Source organism: Drosophila eugracilis, unplaced genomic scaffold (assembly GCF_018153835.1).
Source record: "Drosophila eugracilis isolate 14026-0451.02 unplaced genomic scaffold, ASM1815383v1 contig_2154, whole genome shotgun sequence".
NCBI lineage: Eukaryota > Metazoa > Arthropoda > Insecta > Diptera > Drosophilidae > Drosophila > Drosophila eugracilis.
Window position 1 is genome coordinate 1,610,479 of NW_024573038.1, and position 15,340 is coordinate 1,625,818.

At 41.6% G+C, this 15,340-nt stretch overlaps 2 protein-coding genes across 4 annotated transcripts; one reads left to right on the forward strand and one right to left on the reverse strand.

Moving 5' to 3' along the window:
- Window positions 1-1,276: 1,276 nt before the first annotated feature.
- LOC108108727 (serine/threonine-protein kinase WNK1) lies at window positions 1,277-11,396 on the forward strand. Of its 3 annotated transcripts, XM_017216861.2 has the most exons (12): window positions 1,277-1,401; window positions 1,738-3,121; window positions 3,377-3,549; window positions 3,612-6,468; window positions 6,526-6,657; window positions 7,206-7,268; window positions 7,842-8,693; window positions 8,846-9,265; window positions 9,324-10,350; window positions 10,456-10,520; window positions 10,580-10,751; window positions 10,808-11,396. In XM_017216861.2, exons 2-12 carry the CDS (start codon window positions 2,027-2,029, stop codon window positions 10,936-10,938), a joined length of 6,987 nt encoding a protein of 2,328 aa, XP_017072350.1. In that variant the 5' UTR covers window positions 1,277-1,401; window positions 1,738-2,026; the 3' UTR covers window positions 10,939-11,396. The 3 variants fall into 3 exon arrangements, with proteins under 3 accessions (XP_017072350.1, XP_017072351.1, XP_017072353.1); XM_017216862.2 differs by lacking the exon at window positions 7,206-7,268 and having other exon boundaries at window positions 1,278-1,401; XM_017216864.2 differs by lacking the exons at window positions 1,277-1,401; window positions 7,206-7,268; window positions 7,842-8,693; ... (3 more) ...; window positions 10,580-10,751; window positions 10,808-11,396 and adding an exon at window positions 7,452-7,817 and having other exon boundaries at window positions 1,933-3,121.
- A 2,962-nt stretch (window positions 11,397-14,358) lies between these two features.
- On the reverse strand, window positions 14,359-15,145 carry LOC108108728 (V-type proton ATPase subunit e). The gene is made up of 3 exons (XM_017216865.2): window positions 14,930-15,145; window positions 14,830-14,877; window positions 14,359-14,770 (listed from the first exon to the last, which is right to left on the reverse strand). The coding sequence occupies exons 1-3, from the start codon at window positions 15,022-15,024 to the stop codon at window positions 14,644-14,646; spliced, it is 270 nt and encodes an 89-aa protein (XP_017072354.1). The 5' UTR covers window positions 15,025-15,145; the 3' UTR covers window positions 14,359-14,643.
- Window positions 15,146-15,340: the final 195 nt, after the last annotated feature.

The window sequence follows — 15,340 nt, forward strand, 5'->3', positions numbered from 1 at the left end:
AAGTTGGACAAATTTCATTTACAAACCACAAGTTCCAAATCTTTTTTGGCGGCAGTCATCAGGTTTAGTTATAGAAGTTCATTTGCATTTATAATAATAAAATTATTATTATTAATAATAATTAAACAGCGAGTTTTGTGCTCATAACATAACTTTTCATTTCAAAGCACATTGAACTTTAACTCTTCATATTCTGAGAGATGGTTTTGTTCCGGTGGTCAACGAATGGAGAATTTAAACAAGCAAGTTAATGATAACTTAATTTTTTCAAGCTATAGGATCAGTGAATTTAGAATACAACGGTTTTATACCGATTCTAAATCTGTTCCAATTTTGATGTGATTTACAAGGTAATTTTCAGTTAGCCCAAAAGCCAATATTTTATATTTAAGAATATATATTTTAAAAAATAACGGCACGGGATGCATTTTAACAGAGACCTGAAACTACATCTGTTAAACGATTAGCAAATATATTAATTCAAATGACAACCCTTATCTGGGTGGCAACGCCGCCGATAACACTTGTGTAACAATAATGCGCTATCGATGTATCACGAACACAAGTAAACCCAGTTGCTTTGTAAAAAGGAAATTTAAGGCGAAATACTTTAATTTTCCGTTGACTCTCGCCCGCGTCCGTTGCAATTGAACCTTCTTGTGGCGTCGTCTGATTTCTCCTCAAGATTGCCCAATACCCTGTGCTGTAATATGAAAACTTGCTAACTCAAATTACCTTTGAACACTACAATCACAAACTGAAAACCTCGATGCGAATGGTCGGCCAGTCGCAGTACGAGCCCTAGTCCCCATCCCGGTACCGAATTATAATCCCGTCGAGTGGAGGACTTCCGGAAGGAGCGGCGCGGAACCATGACATCATAGACGTTGCATATGTTTCTTGCCCCAAATCAAATGTACATAAATATGTATGTATAGCCAGCGTACCGCACATACGCACATATCCCTCGCGACAGAACAGAACAGAACGTAGTGCAATCAAAACTAGTGATTCATGGAAAACATACACCTCGGCCTCCAGGAGTCGGCGGCTCTTCCTCTTCCACCCAGCTGTAAGCGATATTTCAGACGACGGCACACAGCAACGAACATATGTGGGTGGAATGGTCACCCCCTGGCCCAGCCCTTGGCCCTGCCATCCCCAATATTGAATACTGCCGGAATTTAACCTTGGATTGATCCCCTGCCCTTCTGTACTCATCCGCCACTACGCCTCTCATTCCAGATTAAACGTGGTGGTCTGCTGCTGAAAATCTTGCAAAATTGGACAAACCCTCTGCGACTTTGTACGACAACAAGAGGTCGTACCTGCGAACCGTGCTCGGAAGGGAAGCGCCATCAGCGAAGATGGTACTACCTCCTGCACCACGCAACCTCAAAGGTGGGTTAGAAGAAGTAGGGGATTTTTCAGGTTTTTTCAATGATATGTAGGTTAAATAGTTAAGAAGGGAGGGATGTTGGAAACAACAGGTATCGTTCTTTCTACCTAAAAGGTGTAAACAGCAGTTCTAGGCTTATAATACCTCTCGTTTATATCGTCCCATATTCCTGCATATTATGTCAACAATAAATGAATAAATATTAAAACTATTGTAAACCCTATTTGCCAAAACTCGTAAAATGAAACCCCCCTATTTCTGACATTGAGTGTTTATAAACAGTTTAGTATTTAATTATACGGAAATCGAATTAACATCCACTTTTGTTATTTTTTTAGGAATACCTCCATTTCTAGCGAGGAGCAAACTGTGCAGGGAGCTAATATACAAAAGTCGGAATACCGTTCGTTTAATAGGTCTGCCTCCTCTAGGCAAAACCAGAACCCGACATCTAAACTAAAAGACACACTGAGCAGAAAGCCCAATCGCAAGCAGGACGCACTTTCTGCACACACGAGCACCAGCAGCACTACATCGATCCAATCATCACCTATCGAACCAGCTTCCTCTCTGCCCACGCTGCACACCACACCACCGGCTTCCGGCAAAAGTAATCTTTTTGTGCGGATGCTGCGCCGCTTTTCCAGTAACTCTCTTTCCGGGAAGACGGCGGTGAGCCTAAAAAACGAAGTCGACGCACCTAAAGTTAACGATAACAACAACGGCGCTCTGAACAAACAGCAAACGACCGATGTAGAGGTGCTTTGCTCTAAAGACAACCAGCAGAGGAAACACAATGAGGACAAAATGGATGGCAAAGCAGAGCCAGCAGATGCCAAGAGCCGCCAGAAAGCTGGTTTAGCTTCGGGCAATCCTAAAAAAGACAAGTCGGCCAAGGGGACGTCGCAAGCTGTTGTTTCAGACACGAAGAAAATGGAGACCAGAAAGTCCTCCTCGGACACAGTGATCGAGCCGTTGATCAAACAGCAGGCACCACTGCACTCGTCCAAAACTACACCTACTACTCTGACGGCAAACTTCGTGCAAAACATTCGATTCGTGCGCAAAAATGTGGAGCAGTCGGGCAGGAACACTAATCCACTGCAATTCGTCGAGCTCGAAACGGAGTTTCCTCGCGATTATGATGATAACATCGAAATGCTGTCCCGCGAGGCGGAACACCTGGAGGAGCAGTTCCGCACGCCAACTCGGTCGAATGCTACAGATGCCACCTCCCACCAAGTGGCCGGCATCATCGACAATATTATTACCGAAGCGTCACGGAGTCTTACAATCGAGAAGACTGAGGACGATGTGCCATTAAGGTCCTCCACCAAGCATTCAAGCGGCGTCAAGCGCGTTGGTTTTCAGGTCGAGGAGAAGGACGATACCGAAATTCAGAGCGAAAAGCAGCCAAAGAGCATCGACGATATATCAAAGAAGTCAGAGAGCGCCGAGGTTAGCGCAGAGGAAGCTACTGTCACTGGATCATCCACGGATGCCTCCACATCCCTGCTGCCTTCCACGACGACGGTGTCAACCACTTCGTCAGCCACTTCGATCACCAAGAGCAAGAGTGATGAGGACGATGACCCGGTGGCCATGTCCCCTTGTGGGCGTTTTTTCAAGTACGATAAGGAAGTCGGACGCGGTTCCTTCAAAACTGTCTACCGTGGCCTGGACACGTTGACGGGTGTTCCAGTGGCCTGGTGCGAATTACTGGTGAGTTAATATATGGATAGGATAGGAAGGTTCCAAATATGCAAATTTATATTTATTAATTTTATATATATATATAATTTATATCTTAGTCAAAACGAACATTAGCCGAAATTCATATGCGTTGTGATAAGAAAGATAATAGTTATCATTTTTTTGATTTTTTTGAGTAATCCTATTATATAATGTATTAGAGTCCTGACAATATGAGAAAGATAGATTTATCAACTTATGCTATATATATATTTTTTTTTTCAGGACAAGCAAGTGAAGAAAAGTGAACGCACCAGATTCCGTGAGGAGGCAGATATGCTGAAGAAACTTCAGCACCCAAACATTGTGCGGTTCTATACATATTGGGAGTTTCCTATTGGCCGCAAGAAAAATATAGTACTAGTCACCGAACTAATGTTATCTGGAACTTTGAAATCGTAAGAGGATACCTGACTTTGGATTCTATTGTTTAGAAATATAAACTCTAATTTACTTCCAGCTATTTAAAACGATTCAAGAAAATACACCCAAAGGTATTGAAGTCATGGTGTCGCCAGATCCTAAAAGGCCTCAACTTCCTGCATACTCGTCAATTTCCTATAATTCATCGTGATTTGAAATGTGATAATATTTTTATAACTGGCACCACTGGTAGTGTTAAAATTGGCGACTTGGGCCTGGCAACGTTGAAAAACCGCTCCCACGCGAAATCTGTGATTGGTACGCCGGAGTTCATGGCCCCGGAAATGTACGAGGAGCACTACGACGAGTCGGTGGACGTATATGCCTTCGGCATGTGCATGTTGGAGATGGCAATCTCCGAGTATCCATATAGCGAGTGCAAGGGTCCGGCCCAGATCTACAAAAAAGTGATCTCGGGTATAAAGCCAGCGGCCTTAGCCAAGGTAGAGGATCCCAACGTGCGCGACATTATCGAACGATGCATTGAACTTAAAAAGGAGGATCGACCTAGCTGTAATGAACTTCTAGAATCGGAGTTTTTTGACGAGGACATCGGCATTCGCGTGGAGCCCACTGCTTCGGAACAGTTCCTTTCTGATCCGAGCATCAGCATCATCGAATTTCGACTGCGTTTTATGGATCCAAAGAAGCGCTCATCTCGTCATAAGGAGAACGAGGCGATACAGTTCGAATACAACATTAAACATGATGAATACGAGCAGATTGCGCAGGAAATGATGAAGGAAAATATTATATCGGAGGATGATTCTCGCGCTGTAGCTCGACTTCTGAAGGTGCAAGTGGTATCGCTGCTTAAAGAACGTGCCCAGCGTCAAACTCAAATCAAACTGCAGAACGAGAAGTCGCGATTGGAGAAACTAGCATTGCAAAAGCAACGTGAGAGTTTGCCGACCAACGTCGACGAAGATGAAGAAGAAGAGGAGGAGTCCGAGGACGAGGAGGATGGCGTGAAGTGGAATCAGCGTCTGCAGCTCAAGTATGACCTGCTTAACACAGATTCAGAAACTAGCCTAGCTCTCTCCACGAACAGCGTCGAGCCGCAACTGTCCACACGGTCGAGCACAATTCCAAATAGTGGTATTCAGCAGCCTGTTCAAGTCCCAGGTCCTGTGGCTGTTTCCCAGTTGATCTCGGTGCAGCCGCAGGCTATCGCGTCACCGGCTATTCCGTTGCAACAAAAACCAACGGTCCACTACATCCAGACGCCGCAGCTGGCCTCATATCAAAACTCGAATCCGACGATGCAGGAGATGACTAACAACCAGGTCATCTCACCGACGGGCAGTCAGCAGATGCAACAACAGCAGCCCATTGCTGCACCAACCGTAAATCATCAGATCATGCCGCAGCAGCAGGTCAACCAGCAACAACAGCAGCCACAAATGATGCAGCAGATGCCCCAGCAAGTTCAAGTACAGCAGGTGGCTCCGCAACAACAACCACAGACAGTGTTGGCTCCACAACAGCACGAACAGCAACCACAGCAACAGCAACAGTCATTGGTAGATCAGCAAAAGAGCCACCAAATTCCATTACAGCAACAATTACAGCAGCTTATGCATAACAACGTGCAGACACCGGAACTGGCACAACAGCAACAAATGGTTCAGCAACAGGCTCAGCAATATTTTCAGCAGCAACCGCAGGCTCCGGTTTCTATGCATCCAAATCAGCTTGCGCAACAACAACAGCAGGCTTATGCGATGCAACAACAGGTGGCGGTTTCGCACCAACAACAAATTTTGCAACAACAATTGGCCCAGCATCAACTACAGCAGCTGCAGCAGCAACAGCTTCAACATCAGCAGCTCCAACAACAGCAGCTCCAACAACAGCAGCAACAGCAAATCCAACAACAGCAACTACAACAACAACAGTTTGTGCAACAATACGCACAGGCCATACCACAGCAACAACACCAGCAAATCATCGCGGGATCGCAGGTGATGGCACCACAACAACATCAACAATCTATGCCGATCCAAGTTCAGATGCAAGTTCCACCAACTTCGGTGGCTCCTACAATGCAACAGACATATAACCAGCAGACCCCTCAAGTGACTCTGGGTGATCCTCAACAACAACAGCATGCGGGATTTTCAGCCGTACCTTCGCAGCAACCACAATTTGTTCAACAACCCACACAGCAACCAATACAGTTGTCAATGCAGTTGGAGCAGAAATTGCAGCAGTTACTGCATAGCCAACCGCCCCAGCAACAACAACCGCAGCAAACCATAAGTCAACAGCAACAGCCACCTTTGCTCCAACAGCAGCAGCCTTTGGTCCAGCAACAGCAACCTTTGGTCCAGCATCAGCAACCGTTGGTCCAACAGCAGCCACAACCACAGCACCCACAGCTGCAGCAGCAACAACCACAGCAGCAACAGCCACAGCAGCAACAGCCACAGCAACAACAACTTCAACAGCAACAACTCCAACAGCAACCGCCACAGCAGCAACAACAACCAATACTACAGCAGCAGCCTGTAGCCGAACAACACTCACAGATTCCTTCACAAGTCCCAATGCAACAGGAAAATCTGCAACCACTCCAAGTTAATCCAGAACCATCTGTCGTAGCGGAAGTCGTGCCTGTTAATAATATTCAAGCAAACCCCGAAAGTGCAGGGAAAACAGAATCCCATACACCTGGCGATGCAGATAAGCAGCAGAAACAACAAGGCACGGCAACACGGACTCAGAAACCAAGACGCTCGAACCGTAGCGGCAACGAAAGGATTCCCAAACTAAGTGTTACCAGTGTGGACGAGGGCAGCGTCATTAACTGTCACATGGAAAACAAACTTAAAACGATTACATTTAAATTCGACATAGGAGATGTTAATCCGGTTGAAATTGCCAATAAATTGGTGAGATAAACTCTTAATTCAAACAACACTCAATCATCAACTTTTTTTGAATTTCAGATCGCCCAAGATTTGCTTTCTAATTGCCAAAGTACAGTTTTTGTGGAAATGATCAATGAAATTGTTGACCAAGTCAAACAGAATCCCAATCAAATCCCTATACCGACCAATTATCGCCGCAATATTGAAAAGGTACATCGCTATTCCAAAATTATTTCCACAACAATTTCATTCTTACTCAATGAAGACTATTCTTACGAGTCCTTTGGGTTCGTTAAACGCAAAGATGGATACTGTTTGTTGGATGAACAACCCCTGATGAATGAAATGATCCACCGATTGTTCTAGAGAACAGTCTTTATATACTATATAACATTACATTGACAGCCCTTCTATCCTTTGTTCCTGATGGCATTACTTTTTCACGGCGCCACACATATTAAGTAGTCCGGTCTGTTAAAGAAAATTTTAGATTTAAAGAGTTCTCAAAGCATCATAAATAATTTTCAACAAATATAAATATATTTGTCCATATCACAGGTGTGATTTTTTACGATGAATATTACATTAGTTAATCCAACACTAAATGAATCCTCCTCCTCCTTTCCTTGTGAAAAGCAGCGATTCGATATCGAGAAAATGATGCGACAAATTTCATAAAATACTTAACTAAGCGACTTAAATATCCATATCACAAAATCCATGTTTTTTGATTGTCTATCCCTACTATAACAAAACAGGTCCGACACGCGTCTCTAACTCGACAGCGTTCCACGTTTAGGTCACACCAAAGACATAGATCTGTAAGTGTTGAGTGCACTGGGCTTATGTAAACACTTATTTTTTCCTAGCTAAAATGTTTCTTTACTTACGAGGAATTTTATTTTATTCTTAGACTATTTCAGAAAATTAGTTATATTCAAGTTATTTATAATTTAACGTATATTTGATGTTACTTTCAACAACCTAATGTTATGCCGTTTCAGGTTTATAAACGAGGCCCCACAAATACCTTCCCCCAAAAACCAATTATTAAATTTCAATAATAGATTTTTAATTCAATAACATTATTCCTTAAAAAAAGAAATCTCCTTTTCCGAAAATGAATATAAATACATTGTCCGGAATTCAACATTTAAATTATCTTCAACTCCGTAATCAAAAAACGCCTTTACTTCATTTAAATATTCCAATTCCAAAGCTTTATACCGATGAATATTCACTCAATCTTTTGCTCCTTTTATAATAAAATATGGATTTAAAATACTTTTTTTCTTAAGTTTCACGTCTAATACATTTTTATTTAAAATAATAATGTATATGCACAATTACTATTGATTGGCTCCTTTGACTCACATTTGACTAAATTATTTTAGCGGGATGAAACCGCCAGCGACATTACAAAGATGTTCGAACCCACTATCCATGGTGTTGAAAATCTACCTTCCGGAGGCGGAGGCGCTGATCCGTCGAACCCCAATTTAATTTTTGAAGCCAGGTCCCATGGATCCAACATAACGAATGCGCAAGAGCCCCAGGTAAATTTAGGAACCCCACCCACAACCACTTCGACCATGTCTTCCTCATCAACCGCATCGAGGGATGCGCCCAATAGCAGCAATGACGTGACCATCGGATCCGGTTCCGTGTCTCGCAAGACAAGTACGGCCTCGGAATACACTTCGCTTTCGATTGACTACATGCCTGATAGCAACATTACTCCAACTGGTCCGGAACCATCGCTTGACGATACCAAGGATAAGCCACTGGCTGTGCAGCAAAAGCCTTGCTCCCTTGCTATCGCTAGAATGCAAAAGCTTTTGGAGTCAACCGGCGGCGGTGCCCCCCGCAGTCTGAACCTGCCCCTGAATCGTCACCTAAAGATTCAAGAGGACTTAAAGCATACTAGAAGCCTTGACGACTTGACCGCTGTGAAAATAACCTTTGACATGCCCAATAAGACAACATTAGAACCTTCCGAGAATGTTCAATATACCACTGCATTGGAAGTAGAGAAGCCAAAAGATAAGTCCGCCCAGGTGGTAGGAAACCAGGGAACGGGAGCGGCCAACACCCTAGAACAGTTAAAGATAGAACTAGAGAACATAACACACGCCCACGCTTTTGCATCTGCGGTGGTTGCCTCGATCAATAACAGAGTTCCTCACCAGGCCTCGCCAGCCATGTCCTCACTTAAGGCTTCATCCGGACAACCGCACACACAAGAGGTAATTAAAAACAGTAAAAAAAAATATGTGAAAAAGACAAAATAAAATGAATGTTTTTGATTATTTGATATTTAACTCACTTCAAATAATGTGTTACAGATGAAAGTAATTTTAATGTGTTATTTTAAATGTCCATTTTCTACTTTCTTTAGATTAACAAGTCAAGTAACGGAGCAGGTACGTCCGCTCCCTCAGTGGGTCAAAATACTCCCACTGCGGCATTAACATCCGCCAGGGGCTCTGGCTCCTCCGTCTACAACTCACGTCGCACTTCCATTGACAACAGCATGGGATCTGATGTGCACTTGCACACTGCCACCAATCTTGAAGGGACAATTAGTAACTCGGATCCGACTCCAACTGAGGCATCAGTTGGCATTGCCATTGGCACGGGCCATGAGAAGCAACTGTCCAAGCAGCCTAGTTTGGAAAAACCATCGACCACTTCCATTTCGACCAACTCAAGTGATCCTCCTCATAGAAATCCTAGCAACGGATCACTCAATCAGAATTCAATAGCAGATTTGGAAAAGAAATTAGCAGCTTTGCGTAATACCGAAAACGCTGAAGAGGTACAATATAAAATAAAACTTCTTGTATCTATTTTTTATCAACTCTTTCCATTTTTAGTCTGCATCAACCACGTTAGGTGTGGTCCCCAAACCAATCGAAGAGGTCGTAAACCCAAGCGCCCGTAAAATTTCGCGTTTCAGTGTCAGTCGTGTGCAGGAGCAGAAAACTTCGACTGGTATGGAGGAACCTGCACTGAAGATCGACTTGCAGGTCGCAGGCCCTGGAGGCCAGTTACAGAGCAACAGCTCAATGCAGAATGGCAGTGTGGTTAACACTCCAACTGAAATTATCAGTTCTCCCATTCAAAATGTTCCACTGGCTATTAACGGAATTCAATTGATATACCAACAGCCCCAACAAATCCAACAGTTGCCTGGAGGAGCCTCCACCTCTACGAGTGGAGCAGGGGCTCAATGCATTGTAGTGCCCCAAGTAATAAATCAGAATGGCACCCATATGCAACAAATATCAAACCTACAACCACAGCAGCAACTTGTACATTCAAATATGCAACAACAGACGCCACTCAATGGCCATCAGCCCATGGTAAACACTCACCAGCAACAACCGCAACAGCAATCTATACCCATGCAGCCGATTCAGCCGCAGCAGCAGCAGAACCAAATGCCTCTCATACCACAACAACAACAACAGATCTTAATGCAACAGCAACAAGGATCTCAGCAGGGATCGCAGCAATTTAACTTGCCTGGCACACAACAAACCCATCCTCAGCATCAATTTATCCAGACTCAGACCAATCAGCTTCACTCGCTTCCACCCCAGGTGGTAAGCATGGCCCAGGGAATGCCACATCAACTTCCACCCATGCAGACTATGTCAGCCCAGCAGCAAATCATTTCGCAACAACAGCACCAGTTGCAGATGCAGTCGCACATGCAGCAACAAAGTGTGTCAGGAATGTACAACCAGCAGACCGGAGCTCATGTGACCGCTCCACAAAATTTCCAAAATGCTGTACCAAATCATTTGTTGCAGCAGTCTCCTCTGATGGCTTCCCAACAGCCAGCACAGCCTATGCAACACGTTATGCAACCGATCTTTAATGCATCGTCTGGGGAAGGTAAACTATTCCAAGGCAATAATCTTAATAACTGGCGTTTTGAATATGTTTAATAAGAAAGAAGAAATGACTACAGCATTTTTTCATAATTTTCCTCTATTGCAGTTACCGAAGAGCCTGTATCACTAGCAGCTACACATCCACACTTGTTACCAAGCGATATACAATCCGTAAGATCAAGCTAAGTAACATATCGTTTACAATTTGTTATTGTTTTTTCCTCTTGCAGGATATAAAACACAATTTAGACTCGTTGGTCAACCAATTGTGCAATACGCGCTTGGGTACTAATCAGCACCAGCGGCTGTTGCTGTTGCGTCAGAGACAACTTATTGAAGAGGACGAGCTGCGCCTGAAACATTATGTGGAATACGAAAAGTTTCAAAAGGCACTTCGCCAATGTAAGTTTTTTTTAGATATTTGGAAATATTCTTTTTTAACCCTTTGGTTTGTTCAGCAATCAGCACAAACGTTCCAGCGCCTGCAGCTTACTATTCAGCAGCTGCCGCTCAGCTGCCAACTAATTTGGCAGCTCCAGCAGCTCCGTCCTCAACGAATCCGACATCAACTAGCTCCGCGAACACATAACTGCGCTAAATGTTTTGCTTTATGCACCTTTGACAAGCCATACTAACAGCTCTTACTCTATGTTCTCGACAATATAATTGGCTCGAGTGTGAGGACGTGGACCTGGAGGTAGATTTTAAGTAAAAAGTTGTCGAATGTTACGGGGTTGTCTGTAAATATTAGTCAAACGCTTCTTGTTGATATGCCATTGTTTTATATTTTTCTTTCTGTTTCACTTTTAATTTAAAGTTTCTAATTTCCAATCTTGGCTTTCGTTTATTTGTTTAAAATAAATATTAAAATTTTGTATGAACTTTTTAAGGAAATTGTACATTTTATTAGTAAAAAAAACTGTAAATAAACATTTCGATAATGTAATAATATAACAATGCATATAGGAATATTATATATTAGTCATCATTTATTTAAAGTGGTGTATACATACTGTAGTTACTAAATAAATAACTTATTATACCCAACTGATTTTTTATATATCCATCTTTAGAGGCTTATTTATTTACTGCCGCTTTACTTGAGGCATTGAAAATCAGTCAGTTATTCAGTGCCACACAATGTCAACTGTAAAAGAAATAATCAAACAGATCAGCACAAATCGTTACTTTGGTTCACAATTCTAGTAGAAATTTCGAACCGTAATAACATGTACCCCGGAGTTAATGAAATAATATATCGCCAGATTATGAGTTCGCAAGGACCATACAAGGAGATAAAACCAGAGCTACATGTTGGTAAAACCTTAAATGAAATATTTATGTTTTATAAATAAAATACCTATTAAATTATGTCGCAGTTAAAACTATTTAAAAAGCTTTTGCCGTTTTAATTGTTTAAGCATGTAAGCATGCAAACTTCAGGAATTTCAATGGTAACGAAATCTCTATGTTTTTCAAGCTTAAAAATTGAAAGTATTTTAATTCCATTACATAAAGTTCAGTCGAGAGCTGCTTCTATGAGATACCCGTTACTGTGTTAACCAAATTAAAAACAAGAGGAAACGCTATAGTCGAGTGCAGCGACTATAAGATACCCGTTACTGTTTTACACAATTTTAAAATATTAATTTTGCTAGTTAAAATTCCCCAAGCGCCACCTATTGTCGGAGAAAGAATGTTGAGGAACTGATAGTGACGTCACTGCCCATGTGAAGCCTTACAACTTAAATTTCTTCATAAATAGCGGAATAATGTTCCGATTTAAAAATTTTGGGCAAATCGATAGATATTAACAAAAATAAGTTATACAATAGACTATGGTTATAGACGCCACCCTTAAAAGTATATATATTCTTGATCAGGATCAATAGCGAATTCGATTGTGCCATGTCCTTCCGTCCGTCCGTATGAACGCTGAGATCTCCGGAACTATAATAGATTCAAAGTTGGGATTAAGCATGAAGATTCTTGAGGTCCCTACTTAGCGCAAGTTTATTTCAGCATCCTGCCAGGCCCACTCTTACGCACACCAAGCTCATAAGACGGTTTTCGGATTTTCTAGAAAAGCTGATATCTCGGTAACTAAAGTGCTAGAAAGTTCGGAGTAAACATGTAGATTTTTATGATGCCTCTTATCCGAATTGTTTTTCCCGATCAAGCCACGCCCACCCTAACAACTATAAAAGCTAGAAAGGTGTGCTTAAAAATACGTATTTAGAAGATGCAACTTCCCACTGGTTTTTATTCGGCAACGCCCACTCTAACGCCCACAAATCACGGAAAACGGTGGCGTCTATAATATTATTATGAATGCCTTCGTTTGACCTTGTACGAGTATAAGATATTTCTGTTAATATCTATGTATCTATTTACCAAAGACTTTTGGAAATCGGAACATTATTTCGCTATTAATTTACTGCCTCACATGGGCAGTGACGTCACTATCAGGTACTCAACATGCTTTCTCCGACAATAGGTGGCGCCTTGTGAATTTCCACTAGCAAGATTAATATTTTAAAATTGTGTAAAACAGTAACGGGTATCTTAGCGTTAGAGTAGGCGTGGCTAGATGTGAAAAAATTAGTTTGCAAATGGGGCATCATCAAAACCTATATGCTTAATCCGAACTTTCTATCTCTTATAGTTAACGAGAAATCTGCTTTCCTAGAAAATGCGAAAACCGTCTTTTGAGCCTTGTGGGCGTATGGGTGGGTGTGTTCGAATAGTACCACTATAAGATGCGCTGGCATCTAAAGGTTATACATTGTGAATTTCAACTTTCTAGCTCTAATAGTTCCTGAGATTTCAACGTTTTAGTTTTTTGCGATTTGTGGGCGTGGCAGGATGCTGTAATAAACTTGCGCTGCGAAGGGACCTCAAGAATCTTCATGGTTAATCTCAACTTTGTATCTCTTATACATATGTAGTTCCTGAGATCTCAGCGTTTATACGGAAAGACGAAAAGACGGACAGACAGATGGACATGGCTCAATCGTCTTCGCTATTCGTCCTGATCAAGAATATATGTATTTACTTTTTAGGATCGGAAACGCTTCCTTCTACCTGTAACATACTTTTCAACGAATCTAATATACCCTTTTACTCTACGAGTAACGGGTATAAATATATTTTATAGCAATGCTTGGGGTCTGATTCGAGTAACCTATCGATACACAAGAAAAAACGCTATAGTCGAATGCCGCGACTGTACGATACCCGTTATTGACTTATCGAATTTAAAAATAATTTTGTTTGCAGAAATTGACGCAGGGAATAATTTTACTACCGCCACTTTTTGTCTCCAAAAAGCAAGTTTAATATCTGATGCTGACGACACTGCTAATGTGATGCCTAATAACTTATATTTGTTAATAAATCCCGAAATAATGTTCCAATTTGGAACATTTTTAGAAATTCGGTAGTTAATGACAAAAAGGCTTTTACCATGTCAAGAAAAACACCACAGTTTCCCGCGGTTTGTGGGCGTTATAGTGGACATGGCCGGATGAAATAAAACACCATGATCATACCGACATCTGAGAGCTCCTAAGATAGCGGAATTTATCTAGGTTTGTGGGCGCAAGAGTTTGTGGAAACCAGGAAACCATTAACCCTGAAACTTCAAGATTAAACATGTTTAATCCCAACTTTCTAGCTCTAGATTCATAGTTCCTGAGATCTCACCGATTTTAGTGAGTTAAACGCGTTAGAGTGGGCGGAATCTTATTTTGTCAAGACTTATTTCCTATGAAAAATGTTTAACATTCTTCTATTCTTCTTGTATGGTAAGTCTTAGTGTGACAAACTTTTTGATTACACTAGCTTTGATCCAATAGCTTTTGGTCTTCGACAGAGCTAACTTATGGTAAGGTAACAAAAAGCTTGGCATATAAATGGGACCGTGATAAATTACTTCAGTTTCTTAAATATCATTATTAACTAGGATTTCCGAGGTCTGTTATTCTACCAATTAATCGTTTAAATATAATTGAATACTTTAATTTACTTTATTATAAGTTTCAATCTTCATTTTAAGACACTCGGATAAATGGGAATGCTTGGCCCAAAAGTCAAGGGTAGCTTTTCACTTTTGCGCGTTCAAAATTTACAAACATAAATGTTTTTAGCTATACATTTCTTTAACAGGATTGCCTAAAGCGAAATCGCTAATACAATATATTTTATGCTTTAAAGTTCAAATTAATAATACAGGATGTAAGAACATCCGGGGTAAAGAAACAATAACAAAACAAGTGAAACGTATAGATAATGATTACACGGTGACATCCATGGTGTTTTTAATTTCATTGCCCCACTCGCGGGCCATAATCATGATTTCGTTCATGCTTAGTTTGGGTCCGATCAGGGGATTCAGCTGCGTCATATAACAGCACAACCAGCTGCAATGAAAAACGTCATTAACAAGTCCTAAGATATGGAACAAGGATAGGTTACTTACAACAGCCAGCATGTTGCTGCGGTGAGCATCAGGCAGCATTGAGTTACCCTGAAAAATGTTATATTGGTGGCTGACTCTGAAAGTTAAGTAAACACCTTACCCCCTGTTGGGACCTCGGGCAAAGAAAGGACAGATGATGCCAATGAAGGCCCAAATGCTGGTGATAACGATCGGTGCCACCCACTCGGAAACCATTTTGCAGGCTGTAAGGATCGACGCAAAGTGTTTGGGCAAAATAAAAAATAAAAAGGTGGACAACGCGATCACGGAACTTTTTCTCGAGCAACGAATATCACATGACGGACTTGTCCCATGAAGCAGTGCGACCATTGGCGACTATCGCGGAAATCGATAGTCATGAAATGGTCACCCTGAACGTCTTGTCTCCACCATGTTTTTTTTATTTATTTTTATTTTGTAGCTAAAAACGGTTATGAATTCCTTCCTTGTAGAAATATTTCTTATCAGGAGCATGTTCATCAAATTGTTATGAAGCTGTTTTACAAGATAT